Raw genomic sequence first — 13,760 nt, forward strand, 5'->3', positions numbered from 1 at the left:
TAATTTAGTACTTGGTATGCGAATAAAATAATTTTCGTTTATTGAAGTTGCACAGGACAAACAGGTACAAGTGGTCTTTCTGACGCGTTTCGCGCTTAGATGCGCTTAGTCATAGACTATGACTAAGCGCATCTAAGCGCGAAACGCGTCAGAAAGACCACTTGTACCTGTTTGTCCTGTGCAACTTCAATAAACGAAAATTATTTTATTCGCATACCAAGTGCTGGACATTCGTTTGTGTTGGATTTACTGTGGAAGCCGGGGCGGTGCCGGCGGGTCCGAGACACAGGTGTGCGCATTGCAGGAGTGAGCTGTATCTTGCTTGGATACTTATTATAATTTAGTAGGCTGAATAAAAAATCTATATAAGATGGATGATTTAGAGCAAAGTTTTATATGTTCTCCATGCTGGTTTATTTTTGCGTAATTATTTTGCTCCGTGCACAAAGTTTGAGCATCTATACTAAAAGTATGCAGTTGATGAATTGAGGTACACTGCATAATTAACTTTACCGTAGACTATAACTTAGAATTCCAGATGTGATCTTCTATAAAAAAGTACGCAAAAAAACACGTAAAATACGCAATTGCCAATTTTTTTAACGCAATTTAGAGCATTGCATATTACACAAAACAGTGCATATATAATGATAAATCTCCCCCATGGAGTATGTTGTGGTTTTGTGTGGCAGGCAGATGTCTTTCTTTATGACTTTAACCCCTTCCCTCTCAGGCCATTTTTCATTTTTGCACCTTTGTTTTTTCCTCCTCACCTTCTAAAAATCATAACACTTAAAATTGTCCTCCTACAGACTCATATGAGGGCTTGTTTTTTGCACCACCAATTTTACTTTGTAATACCATTCATAATTTCACCACAAAATCTATCACAAAACCAGAAAAAATTTTTTTGCAGGGCAAAATAAAAAAATAAAAAAAAAACGCCATTTTGTAAATTTTGGGGGCTTACGATCCTACACAGTGCAATTTTCAGTACAAATGACACCTTGTCTTTATTCTGTAGGTCCATATGGTTACAAGGATACCTAGTTTATGTAGGTTTTATTTAATTTTACTACTTTAAAAAAATTGTAACTACATGCACCAAAATTGTGTTTAAAATTGTCATATTCTGACCCCTATAACTTTTTTATTTTTCCATATAAGGGGTAGTAAGGGCTCATTTTTTGCGCCATGATCTGAAGTTTTTATCAGTACCAGACATTTTTCGCACACGTCGATACCACATATGTTTATTTATACTTTTTTAGATATTTTTTTAAATGGAAAAAGGGGGGGGGGGGGTGATTCAAACTTTTGTTAAGGAAGGAGGTTAAACTTTTTGTTTTGCTTTTTTTACACTTTTTTTTAGTCCACATAGGGGACTATTTCATGCAATACTTTGATTAAATACACTGAACAATGCTATGCCATAGCATAGCATTGATCAGTGTTATCTTTGCTCGATTGCTCAAGCCTGGATCTCAGGCTTGGAGCAATCAAGTGACGATCAGACAACGGCAAGGAAGGTGAGTACCCTCCTGCTGTCCTATCAGCTGTTTGGGAGGTCACGATTTCACTGCGGCGGTCTCACTGCGGCGGAGCCCACTGAGCTAACCGGCAACGGCAATCTCCCGTTTTACAAGCTGCAATCAACTTTGATCGCAGCCTCCAAAAGGTTAATCGGCCCTATTGGCGATATCTGGCATGTTCTGCGGGTCCTGGTTGCTGATAGCAACCATGACCAACCTGGTATGATGCGCGCTCACCTGCTGAGCATGTTTCATACCGCAGGATCCCGCAGTGGACATAATTATACGTCTATTTGCTGGAAGGGTTTTAAATATGTCATTGACCCCCAACTCCCAAGCAAAATGATACCAAAGAATGTTAAATGAACACAAGAGACATTGTAATCAGGTGTCAAATAGTCACAACTTTATTTGAAATGACAAATTACACATAAAATGGCAAGTAACCTTCCAGTACTCAGTCGAGGAAAAACTCCCTCTATGGAGGAGGAAATCTCAAGGGAGCCATGACTGGAGAGTTGCCCCTCCCTTGGGCTTAGAGGGTAATGCCAATATGTAACATCGTGCAGTTTAAGAGTCTGCACATTTTACCCAATTTACAGATAACAACATAACAAAAACACACAATACATATACTAAACTAGACGTGAGAGAAGTCTGGCTGCGATATCCCTCACCATATTGATGGTTAGGCGGGAGTTGCTTTTTTGGGGTCCAACTACTCCACTTTGACCTGCTAAAACTTCAAAATTACACAATGGTAGGTAGAGTAAGGGAGTCAAGCTCAAGGTCTGAGCTGATCATAGCAGCGTGCCCTTGTTTTATGGGATCTTCCTTTATGACATAAGCTGTGGTCCTGGTTTCCATGGTTACTACAGGTGCTCACAGTGATCTGAATTATAATTCTTTTAATGAGTGGTGTAACATGCTGCCCTCCGGCCGTGAGTGCAGTGTCCCCGACTCCCGGCGGGGCCGGGATTCGCATCCAGGGACATGCCTGCATGCGAATCCCGGCCTGTCCATTACCTCGTCCCGCTCCTGCTGCTTCCTCTCAGCCCCGGTGCGCGCGTCCCCGTCCCTTAGGGTGCGCGCGTGCCGGAGCTTTGAAATTTAAAGGGCCAGGGCGCCCATAATTAATGAATGCACCTGTCCCCATGTTATAAGTTGTTTTCACCTCCCACACTTTCCTGCCTGATCTTTAGTGCTTATTGCCTAAAGATCAGGCAGGAGAAAGAGAAAGCGTTCCCATTGCATGTTTTGCCTACCCGTTTCCAGACCTTCCTGCTACATTTTTGACTCCGAACCTTTGCTGCCTGCCTAGACCTTCTGCTACGTTGACTACGCTTCTGCCTCATCCTCCGGTACCTCGCTTTGCCCAGTTACCTGTGTGGTCGAGCCGTATTGGGGGTAGCGTCCTGGGTGTCCCCTGCCACAGCAAATCCATCCTGCTTTGCAGCGGGCTCTGGTGAAGACCAGCGGCACCTTAGACTCCGCTCCCCGATATGGTCCGAGTCATCAGCCACACAGGTAGAGGATCCACATCCAGCTCCGTGACAACCCGCATTCAGGTGCGTGACAACTGGCCATTAGTGTTGAGCGGCATAGGCCATATTCGAATTCACGATATTTTGCGAATATATTGACGAATATTTGTCATATATTCGCTAAATTCGCATATTCGTAATATTCGCGTTTTATTTTCGCATATGCAACAATTCGCGTATGCAAAAATTAGCATATGTGAAAATTAGCATAATCGATAATTAACATATGCGGAAATTTGCATATGCAAAAATTTGCATATGCAAATTTTCACATATGCGGAAATTCGCAAGCCAGTCTCACACAGTAGTATTAGAGCCTTCTTTACATCACACAAGCTGGAAGCAGAGAGGGTGATCACTGTGATGTTTACTGTGAAAAAAACAAAAAACGAATATTCGGAATTACGAATATATAGTGCTATATTTGCGAAAATTCACGAATATGCGATATTCGCGAATAAAAATCGCATTGCGAATATTCGCGAGCAACACTACTGGCCATGTACATTACTACAGAGGCCATTGTAAACACACTTGTTAACAAACAAATGGGAAAATTTATCAAAACCTGTGCAAGGGAAAAGTTGACCAGTTGCCCATAGCAACCAGATTGCTTCTTAATTGTTAAAAAGGCCTCTGAAAAATGAGAGAAGAAATCTGATTGTTTGTTCTGGAAACTGGTCACCTTTTCTCTGCACAGATTTTGTGGAATCTCCCCTAAAGCACCTTATGGTTAGGAAACCCCTAAGAACCCCTAATAAAAGCAGGTTACAGATCAAATACACCAGTTTTTGTGCATACCATATGCTTCTTTGTAGCATCCCATATAAGGCATTTAACCAGAACTTCCCAAGAAAATGATTCAAAGAGAAACTGTTTGTCAAATAGTATAAATAGGGATAAAATGTATATATAGGGATAAAATGTAAGTATAACAATACCTGACTGGACAATACCACCATGCCTGTGACTTTATATAAGACCAACCTACTGTGACTGGATATTACTGCTATATAGTGACTGGATGACACCACAGTACTATTAATATATAAAATCACCATACTGTGACTGAATTATACTGCATACTGTGATCATATAGAGATCAGACTCCATGCAGGACATCTGCAGAGCATCTCCACACTGCAGACTGGAGAAAAACAATAAAATACAGATCAGGCACAGAGGCAGCAGAATAAACAGGTACATCCAGTGACTTACACGTGGTGGCTTCTCTGATAGGAGTCCTTCCCTTTCCCTATCCCGTTTTATCTCCCAGATGGTTTCCGATTTTATTATTCGACTTTATTTTTCTATTGATTAGAGTTCCAAGAACTTTTTGAAGATAATTTCTGGATATTGCCTACCTCCTGGAATCAGTCTATCCCTAGCCTGGTCTACAGTGAATCCGTACCTGATAAGTCTCTGTGCTTAACAGAACAATTTAGTGATGAATGTTTGTCCTTTCTTCTGGGAAGCCTGTAAGTAAACAGTTTTTTGTCTACCTACATTTTTTTAATGGTGTAGTTAAAAAAAAAAAAAAAAACTTAAATTCTCTAAATCAGCCCATAAGTGGAGCCACTGTTCAATGCATAAAGTGGACTAAAACTGATTTAGCATTAGGACATATTATAGTTCAGATCTGTACTTTGCTGTGATATTGAACCCACAATGTACGGAGCTATATTGTAACTCTGTATGCCTCTAATTTATTATGGAGACAGGTAAAAGTTTGGTTTTCAGTCAAATTCATATGAAATCCAACAGGAAACATAAATGCTCCACTAAATAATTAGGAAGACTATCTCCCATAGACTTGCATAGCAGGGGTGGGACTTGACATCACATGGGGCGGAGCCTTGATGTCACGATACTCTGGCCCCATGGTCGTCACACGGCATATTCTGAGCTGGCAGCACGGCATGCAGCTCCCCGAGGTGGGTGCTGAATGCAAGATTGCGGGGGTCCCCAGTGGCGGAACCCCGGCGGTCAGACATCTTATCCCCTATCCTTTGGATAGGGGATAATATGTCTTAGGGCCGGAGTACCCCTTTAAGGTCCTATACAGAGAAACATGAAAACACATGAAGTGCCTACAGCTCCAACATATAGAGACATACATTGGGGATCAAAAGTTTGGGCACCCCAGGTAAAAATTTGTATTAATGTGCATAAAGAAGCCAAGTAAAGATGGAAAAATCTCCAAACGGCATCAAATTACAGATTAGGCATTCTTATAACATTTCAACAAAAGTTAGATTTCATTTCCATCATTTATACTTTCAAAATAACAGAAAACAAAAAAATGGCGTCTGCAAAAGTTTGGGCACCCTGCAGAATTTATAGCATGCACTGCCTCCTTTGCAAAGCTGAGACCTGCCAGTGTCATAGATTGTTCTCAATAATCATCTGGGAAGACCAGGTGATGTAAATCTCAAAGGTTTGAAATGCCCAGACTCATCTGACCTTGCCCCAACAATCAGCACCATGGGTTCTTGTAAGCAGTTGTCTAGAAATCTGAAACTAAAAATAGTTGATGCTCACAAAGCTGGAGAAGGCTATAAGAAGATAGCAAAAGGGTTTCAGATGTCAATATCCTCTGTTCGGAATGTAATTAAGAAATGGCAGTCATCAGGAACAGTGGAAGTTAAAGCAAGATCTGGACCCACGTTTGACTGCACAATCCCTCCAGAAAGTTCTGGCAGACACTGGAGTTGTAGTACACTATTCCACTATAAAGAGATACTTGTACAAATATGGTCTTCATGGAAGAGTCATCTGAAGAAAACCTCGTCCTCGCCACAAAAATCTGCATTTGAACTTTGCAAATGAACATATAGACAAGCCTGATGCATTTTGGAAACAAGTTCTGTGGACCGATGAGGTTAAAATTTAACTTTTTGGCCGGAATGAGCAAAGGTACGTTTGGAGAAGAAGGGGAACAGAATTTAATGAAAAGAACCTCTGTCCAACTGTTAAGCATGGGGGTGGATCAATCATGCTTTGGGGTTGTATTGCAGCCAGTTGCACAGGGAACGTCTCACGAGTAGAAGGAAAAATGGATTCAATAAAATTTCAGCAAATTTTGGATGCTAACTTGTGCCATCTATGAAAAAGCTGAAGTTAAAGAGAGGATGGCTTCTACAAATGGATAATGATCCTAAGCACACCTCGAAATCCACGGGGATTACATCAAGAGGCGGAAACTGAAGGTTTTACCATGGCCTTCACAATCTCCTGACCTCAACATAATTGAAAATCTATGGATAGACCTTAAAAGAGCAGTGCGTGGCAGACGGCCCAGAAATCTCAAAGAACTGGAAGACTTTTGTAAGGAAGAATGGGCAAAGAAACCTCAAACAAGAATTGAAAGACTCTTGGCTGGCTACAAAAAGCGATTACAAGCTGTGATACTTGCCAAAGGGGGCAGTACAAGATATTAACTCTGCAGGGTGCCCAAACTTTTGCAGACACCATTTTTTTGTTTTCTGTTATTTTGAAAGTGTAAATGATGGAAATAAAATCTAACTTTTGTTGACATATTATAAGAATGTCTAATCTGTAATGTGATGCCTTTTGGAGATTTTTCCATCTTTCCTTGACTTCTTTATGCACATTAATACAAATTTTTACCTGGGTTGTCCAAACTTTTGAACCCCACTGTAGAAATACTGTGTTGGATGTTGTTTTATGTTATTTATTTATTTTATTTAAACTACGTGAATTCAAGAGCACTGCACATGAAAAGGGAGTTTAGGAAACATAACATAAGACAAATGGGATATACAATAACAGTAGATCTGGGCCCAGAAGCTACAAGTTACACCTCTGCTGACAAGATATCATCTATAGATATCAACTATAGAGTGTAATTGAAAAAAGAAAAAAAACATTTGACATGTCCTAGAAACATATGATGAGTTTTTATAGATCAGGATCTGCATGCTTAGACCTTAAACGATGATTAGAAGAGTGTTCTTCACTCCCTGCCCTGTGTTTATGTGAGCCAGACTGTCCCATAGACTTCCATTATGAGACTGACTTGTAACACAATGCTGGCATAGAATTCATTAGGCCCACACTTATCTTGGCTCTTTTTAGTCATCTGTTGGGGTCTGAACACTCAGGCCCTGACCTATTAAATCCGTTTGATATGTCTCTGATAGTTTTATATAATGACAGTGCCCATTTAAAGGGGTTATCCACCATACAGTGATTTTAGTACCTACCTGGCAGGCAGTAATGGACATGCTTAGGAAGGAACTGCGCTTGTCTTGGGGCTAAATGGCTATGTTGTGAGATTAACATAACACTGTGGCTAGCTTTTTGTGAACTGGTATTTCCTGTTTTGACTTTTCTTTTTTTGACTACAAATCCCCCAATTCCATTTTCCTCCCTCCCACACATCAGCCACCCCACCCATTGAAACATAAATGAGCTGCATCCGTTCAAAAGACCTGTGGTTTTCAATCAGGGTGCCTACAGCTGTTGCGTTAGTTGCAGATTGATCTCTCTTCCACCAAGCGATCCCTCCACCCATTGAAGCAGACAGGCTCCCTGTCATCAGCTGACTAGTGAATCAGGTCTCGTCCGCATTGCAACCTGGGAAAAATCTGAGACAACAATCATTTTGTATGCTGTTAAAAATAAATATTGGGGTGAAAATCACATAAGAATTGTGAGAATCACTTCTACCTTCCTCAATTCAACCTTTAACCTCTTGTGAACGACATTGTCCCATGCCCTTCTATGACACATTCTCAGGAGCTGAGCGCGGGTCATTGCTGGGTGGTCCTGGCGGCTCTCTGCCACCAGGACCCATCTCTAATGCCAGACATCACCGATCATGGTAATGCCCAGCTTTAACCCCTTAGACACCGCAATCAAATTTGATTGTAGCGTCTAATATGCAAGTAAAAATGTCCTGGCAGCTCTGTGAAAGTAAGTAAAAACACCTAACCTGCCGAATTCAGTGTTTATTTCTCTCCCTTGCAAGCTTATAGAAAAAGTGTATGTGGTAGAGCTTTTCCCACCACAGCAGAGCTGCACAAAATTCATCATCCTGCTGCACCTTCTTGATAAATAAGATGCACGCTAGTCAAACCCACCACCCAAATAAACATGGGAAAATAGCTCTACCGTAGGCAATCTTTGATTAATCTGGGCCATAAAGTCTACCAACACGTTGCATGCAATAGTTTCAATGTCATACATTATCTCACATAAGTGAGTCCACCCCTCACATTTTTTAAATATTTTATTTAATCTTTTCCTGTGACAACACTGAAGAAATTACACTCTGCTACAATGTAAAGTAGTGCACAGCCTGTATAACAGTTTTTAATGGTGTGTCCCTTCAAAATAACTCAACACACAGTCATTTATGTCAAAATTTTGGCAACAAAAGTAAGTACACCCCTAAGTGAAAATGTCTTAATTTGGCCCAATTAGCCATTTTCCCTTCCCGGTGTCATTTTACTTGTTATTGTTACAAGGTCTCAGGTGTGAATAAGGAGTAGGTGACTTAAATTTGGTATTATCGCTTACACTTATAACAAGATTGTCAAGACTCTGAAACTGAGCTGCAGCACAGTTGACATGACCATACAGCTGCTTTACAGGACAGGTTCCACTTAGAACAGGCCTTGCAATGGTCGACCAGAGAAGTAAACTGCACATGCTTAGCGTCATATCCAGAGGTTGTTATTGGACAAACAAACGTATGAGTGCTGCCAGCATTGCTGCAGAGGTTGAAGGGGTAGATGGATGATGGGGGAATCATTGGTGGCTGTGTGTTGAGTTATTTTGCAGGGACATTAACATTAACCCCTTCATGACCCAGCCCATTTTCACCTTCATGACCTGGGCATTTTTTGAAAATCTGACCACTGTCACTTTAAACATTAATAACTTTGGAATGCTTTTACTTATCATTCTGATTCCGAGATTGTTTTTTCGTGACATATTCTACTTTATTTTATCGGTAAAATTTCACTGATATTTGTATCCTTTCTTGGTAAAAAATCTAAAAATTTCATGAAAATTTTGAAAATTTAGCATTTTTCTAACTTTGAAAGTCTCTGCTTGAAAGGAAAATGGATATTCCAAATAAATTACATATTGATTCACATATACAATATGTCTACTTTGTGTTTGCATTAAAAAATTGACAAGTTTTTACTTTTGGAAGACATCAGAGGGCTTCAAAGTTCCGCAGCAATTTTCCAATTTTTCTCAAGATTTTCAAAATCTTAATTTTTCAGGGCCCAGTTCAGGTTGGAAGTGGATTTTAAGGATCTTCATATTAGAAATACCCCATAAATGACCCCATTATAAAAACTGCACCCCCCAAAGTATTCAAAATGACATTCAGTAAGTGTTTTAACCCTTTAGGTGTTTCACAGGAATAGCAGCAAAGTGAAGGAGAAAATTCTAAATCTTCATTTTTTACACTCGCATTTTCTTGTAGACCCAATTTTTTAATTTTTACAAGGGGTAAAAGGAGAGAAATCACCCTAAAATTTGTAACCCAATTTCTCTCGAGTAAGGAAATACCTCATATGCGTATGTAAAATGTTCGGTGGGCGCAGTAGAGGGCTCAGAAGGGAAGGAGCGACAATGGGATTTTGGAGAGTGAGTTTTTCTGAAAGGGTTTTTGGGGGGCATGTCCCATTTAGGAAGCCCCTATGGTGCCAGAACAGTGGACCCCCCCACATGTGACCCCATTTTGGAAACTATACCCCTCATGGAATGTAATAATGGGTGCAGTGAGCATTTACACCCCACTGGCGTTTGACAGATATTTGAAACGGTGGACTGTGCAAATCAAAAATTTTATTTTTCATTTTCACAGACCACTGTTCCAAAAATCTGTCATACACCAGTGGGGTGTAAATGCTCACTGCACCCCTTATTACATTCCGTGAGGGGTGTAGTTTCCAAAATGGGGTCACATATGGATATTTATTGTTTTGCGTTTGTCAGAACTGCTGTAACAATCAGCCAGCCCTGTGCAAATCGCCTCAAATGTACATGGTGCACTCTCCCTTCTGGGCCTTGTTGTGCGCCCCCAGAGCACTTTGCGCCCACATATGGGGTATCTCCGTACTCAGGAGAAATTGCGTTACAAATTTAGAGGGTCTTTTTTCCCTTTTACCTCTTGTGAAAATGAAAAGTATAGGGCAACACCAGCATGTCAGTGTAAAAAATTTATTTTTTTACACTAACATGCTGGTGTAGACCCCAACTTCACCTTTTCATAAGAGGTTAAAGAAGAAAAAGCCCCCCAAAATTTGTAAGGCAATTTCTCCCGAGTACGGCAATACCCCATATGTGTCCCAAAACTGTTGCCCTGAAATACGACAGGGCTCCAAAGTGAGAGAGCGCCATACGCATTTGAGGCCTGAATTAGGGATTTGCATAGGGGTGGACATAGGGGTATTCTATGCCAATGATTCCCAAACAGGGTGCCTCCAGCTGTTACAAAACTCCCAGCATGCCTGGACAGTCAATGGCTGTCCGGCAATACTGGGAGTTATTATTTTGCAACAGCTGGAGGCTCCGTTTTGGAAACAGTAGCGTACCAGACGTTTTTCATTTTTTGGGGGGAGGGGGGCTGTGTAGGGGTATGTGTATATGTAGTGTTTTTTACTTTTTATTTTAGGTTAGTGTCAGTGTAGTGTAGTGTTTTTAGGGTACAGTCACATGGGCAGAGGTTCACAGCAAGTTTGCCGCTGGAAGTTTGAGCTGCAGCGCAAAATTTGCGCCATCTCAAACTTGCAGCACTCACTGTAAACCTCCGCCCATGTGAGTGTACCCTGTACATTCACATTGGGGGGAGGGGGCAAACATCCAGCTGTTGCAAACTCCGAGCATGCCCTTTGGCTGTCCGTGCATGCTGGGAGTTGTAGTTTTGCAACAGCTGGAGGAACACTGGTTTGGAAACACTAAGTTAAGTAATAAACTTTCAAGTGTTTTGCAACCAAACTTAGTGTTTCCAAACCAGTGTGCCTCCAGCTGTTGCAAAACTACAACTCCCAGCATGCATGGTCTGTCAGTGCATGCTGGGAGTTATAGTTTTGCAACAATTGCAACAGCTGGAGGCACTGAGGTAGGAAACGGACAATGTTTCCCAACTAGTGTGCCTCCAGATGTTGCAAAACTACAACTCCCAGCATGGCCAGACTGCCAAGGCATGCTGGAAGTTGTAGTTCGGCAATATCTGAAGGATTAGATGTTGCTGAACTACAACTTCCAGCATGCCTGGGCAGTCTGGGCATGCTGGGAGTTGTAGTTTTGCAACATCTGGAGGTCCACAGTTTGGAGACCACTGTATAATGGTCTCCAATCTGTGCTCTTCCAGATGTTAGAGAACTACAACTCCCAGCATGCCTGGACAGACTGAGCATGCTGAGATTTGTAGTTTTGCAACATCTGGAAGAGCACAGATTGGAGACCATTATACAGTGGTCTCCAAACTGTGGACCTCCAGATGTTGCAAAACTACAACTCCCAGCATGCCCAGAAAGCCAAAGGCTGTCTGGGCATGCTGGGAGTTGCAGTTTTGAAACTCTCAGAGGCAGCAGTGAGATCGCTTTACGGCGATCTCACTGCTGCCAATGAAGATGCTGCACTGCTGCCGGAAACTCACCTCCGGGACGCAGCGCAGCCAGGACCGCATGGAGGACGCCGGGACCGCACGGAGGACGCCGGGACCGCTCGGGACACCGCTCCGACGGGTAAGTGACGCCGGGGGACGGGACAGGGACACTTAGCAGAGCGGTGTGTGTCCCGATCCCCGTGATCGGAACTCACACACCGCGCTGCTAAGTATTCTGATAGCGAAACGCTGCTATCAGATAGTCAGATTTGACCAGCTGATAGCAGCGATCGCTGGGGGGGGTGGGGGATGAAACCCCCCGTGGTCGCATGGTAAGATGGCTGGCTATCAGTGATAGCCACCATCTTTCCGGGCGCTGCGGGATGCCGCGAGTAGCGGCAGTAATGTCCATGACGTACCTGTATGTCATGGGTCGGGAACACCTTGCCACCCATGACGTACAGGTATGTCATAGGTCGGGAAGGGGTTAAAAACTGATATACACATGCACTCACTACTTTATATTGTAGCAGACTGTCATTTCTTCAGTATTGTCACATGAAAGGATTATTAACAAAAAAATGTGAGGAGTGGACGTGTGAGATACTGCACATTCCAATATATGCAGTTTAATGTATGTTGGTAGTATAAAGGGAAAATTGAAAAACGTTGGGCCTCATTTACTAAGGCTTTTCCGAGTAGATTTTGTAGGGTTTTTTGTGTCGCATGTGTCATGCGCCATAATTTCCGACAAAAAAATCCAAAAAACCCTACTAACTCTCCACTTTACTCAGAAAACCCAACAAAGGGGTGGAGTCATCAGAGAAAAGGGGCATGTCTCCAAAAAACCTACATTTTCAAAGGAAACCTACAAATTTACTAATGTTTCCAGATAAAATGTGGTGAGCTCTAAAAACCTGACAGCTCAGAGCATGTACAAAGAGAGAAAATTTAGGGAAAATCGCCAAAATCGCCAAATTTAAGATACAATTGTAAATATCATGGAAGAATACCTGTCAGAAACAAAAACCCACAAAGAAAACTACACTCTACTCTTAGTATATAAGGCCTTTGTCTCATTTGAACAATGATGGTCACATCAGTGGTCGTCACGTATTGAATGCCCCAAAACACTGTGCTCAACGTCAAAATACGCTATCTGCCTCATTCAAAGCCTCGGCCATTGAAAGAGTTTCTTCTCCCACAGGGTACATGAAAATATGCCTCACAGATCAAGAGGCTTTCTTAATGCACCAATTGCATACCATTCTTCCTAATGGTCTAAACGTGAAAATGGAAATTGTTACTATATTATTGAGCACTTTGTACTTTACTTGCAATATATTTATCCCAGTACTGATTCCACATGCTTCCAGATGCCGCTCATTCATTCTTCTGAGGTGACTCCTCACATATACATATGCATACATATATAATTAAAATGTATACACATAGTCATGGAGAATTCTTTATTTTAGCAGTGATATCTAATGTAGATTCAGATACTTAAGGAGAGAATTTAATGCCTGTAATGTTATCTTGTTATTTGTGAATACACCCACCTTTGTTATCACGAGCTGCCAGTTCTGTTTGTGCTTTTATTTATTAAAGAGGCATTCTAGAATTTTTCTTTTATTTGACTATGCTACAGGGGCTGTGTAGTGTCTATACCTGTGTGACGGTTTTCTTTGTTCTGTGATTTACGCCCCAATATTTATTTTTAACAGCATACAAAATTATTCATGTCTCGGGATTTCCCAGGTTGCAGCGTGTCGAGACGTGACATCACTAGTCAGGTGTACAAAGAGAATCTGTCCTGCTTCAATGGGTGGAGCGACCACTGGGTGGGGGAGAGATCATTTTGCAACAGCTGTAGGCACCTTGGTTAGAAAACACTGGTCTTTTGAAAGGAATGCAGCTAATTTTTGTATCAATGGGTGGGGTGGCTGATGTGTGGGAGGGAGGAAAGTGACCTCACACTTACAAACAGGGAACTATGGGACTTGTAGTTTGAGAACGCAATCCAACAGGAAATACCCAGCTGACAAACAGCCTTAGGGTAATCTTGCAACATAACCATTTAGCCCC

At 41.7% G+C, this 13,760-nt stretch overlaps 1 protein-coding gene across 1 annotated transcript in view; it reads left to right on the forward strand.

Moving 5' to 3' along the window:
• Positions 1 to 13,760, forward strand: part of C8H16orf89 (chromosome 8 C16orf89 homolog) — a 152,192-nt gene that overhangs the window by 104,903 nt on the left and 33,529 nt on the right. Inside the window, exon 4 of the mRNA XM_056537065.1 lies at positions 4,398 to 4,554. Within this exon, the coding sequence (XP_056393040.1) occupies positions 4,398 to 4,554 (157 nt within the window). The remainder of the gene's footprint in view (positions 1 to 4,397; positions 4,555 to 13,760) is intronic.

This window comes from Hyla sarda, chromosome 8 (genome assembly GCF_029499605.1).
Source record: "Hyla sarda isolate aHylSar1 chromosome 8, aHylSar1.hap1, whole genome shotgun sequence".
NCBI classification, from domain to species: domain Eukaryota; kingdom Metazoa; phylum Chordata; class Amphibia; order Anura; family Hylidae; genus Hyla; species Hyla sarda.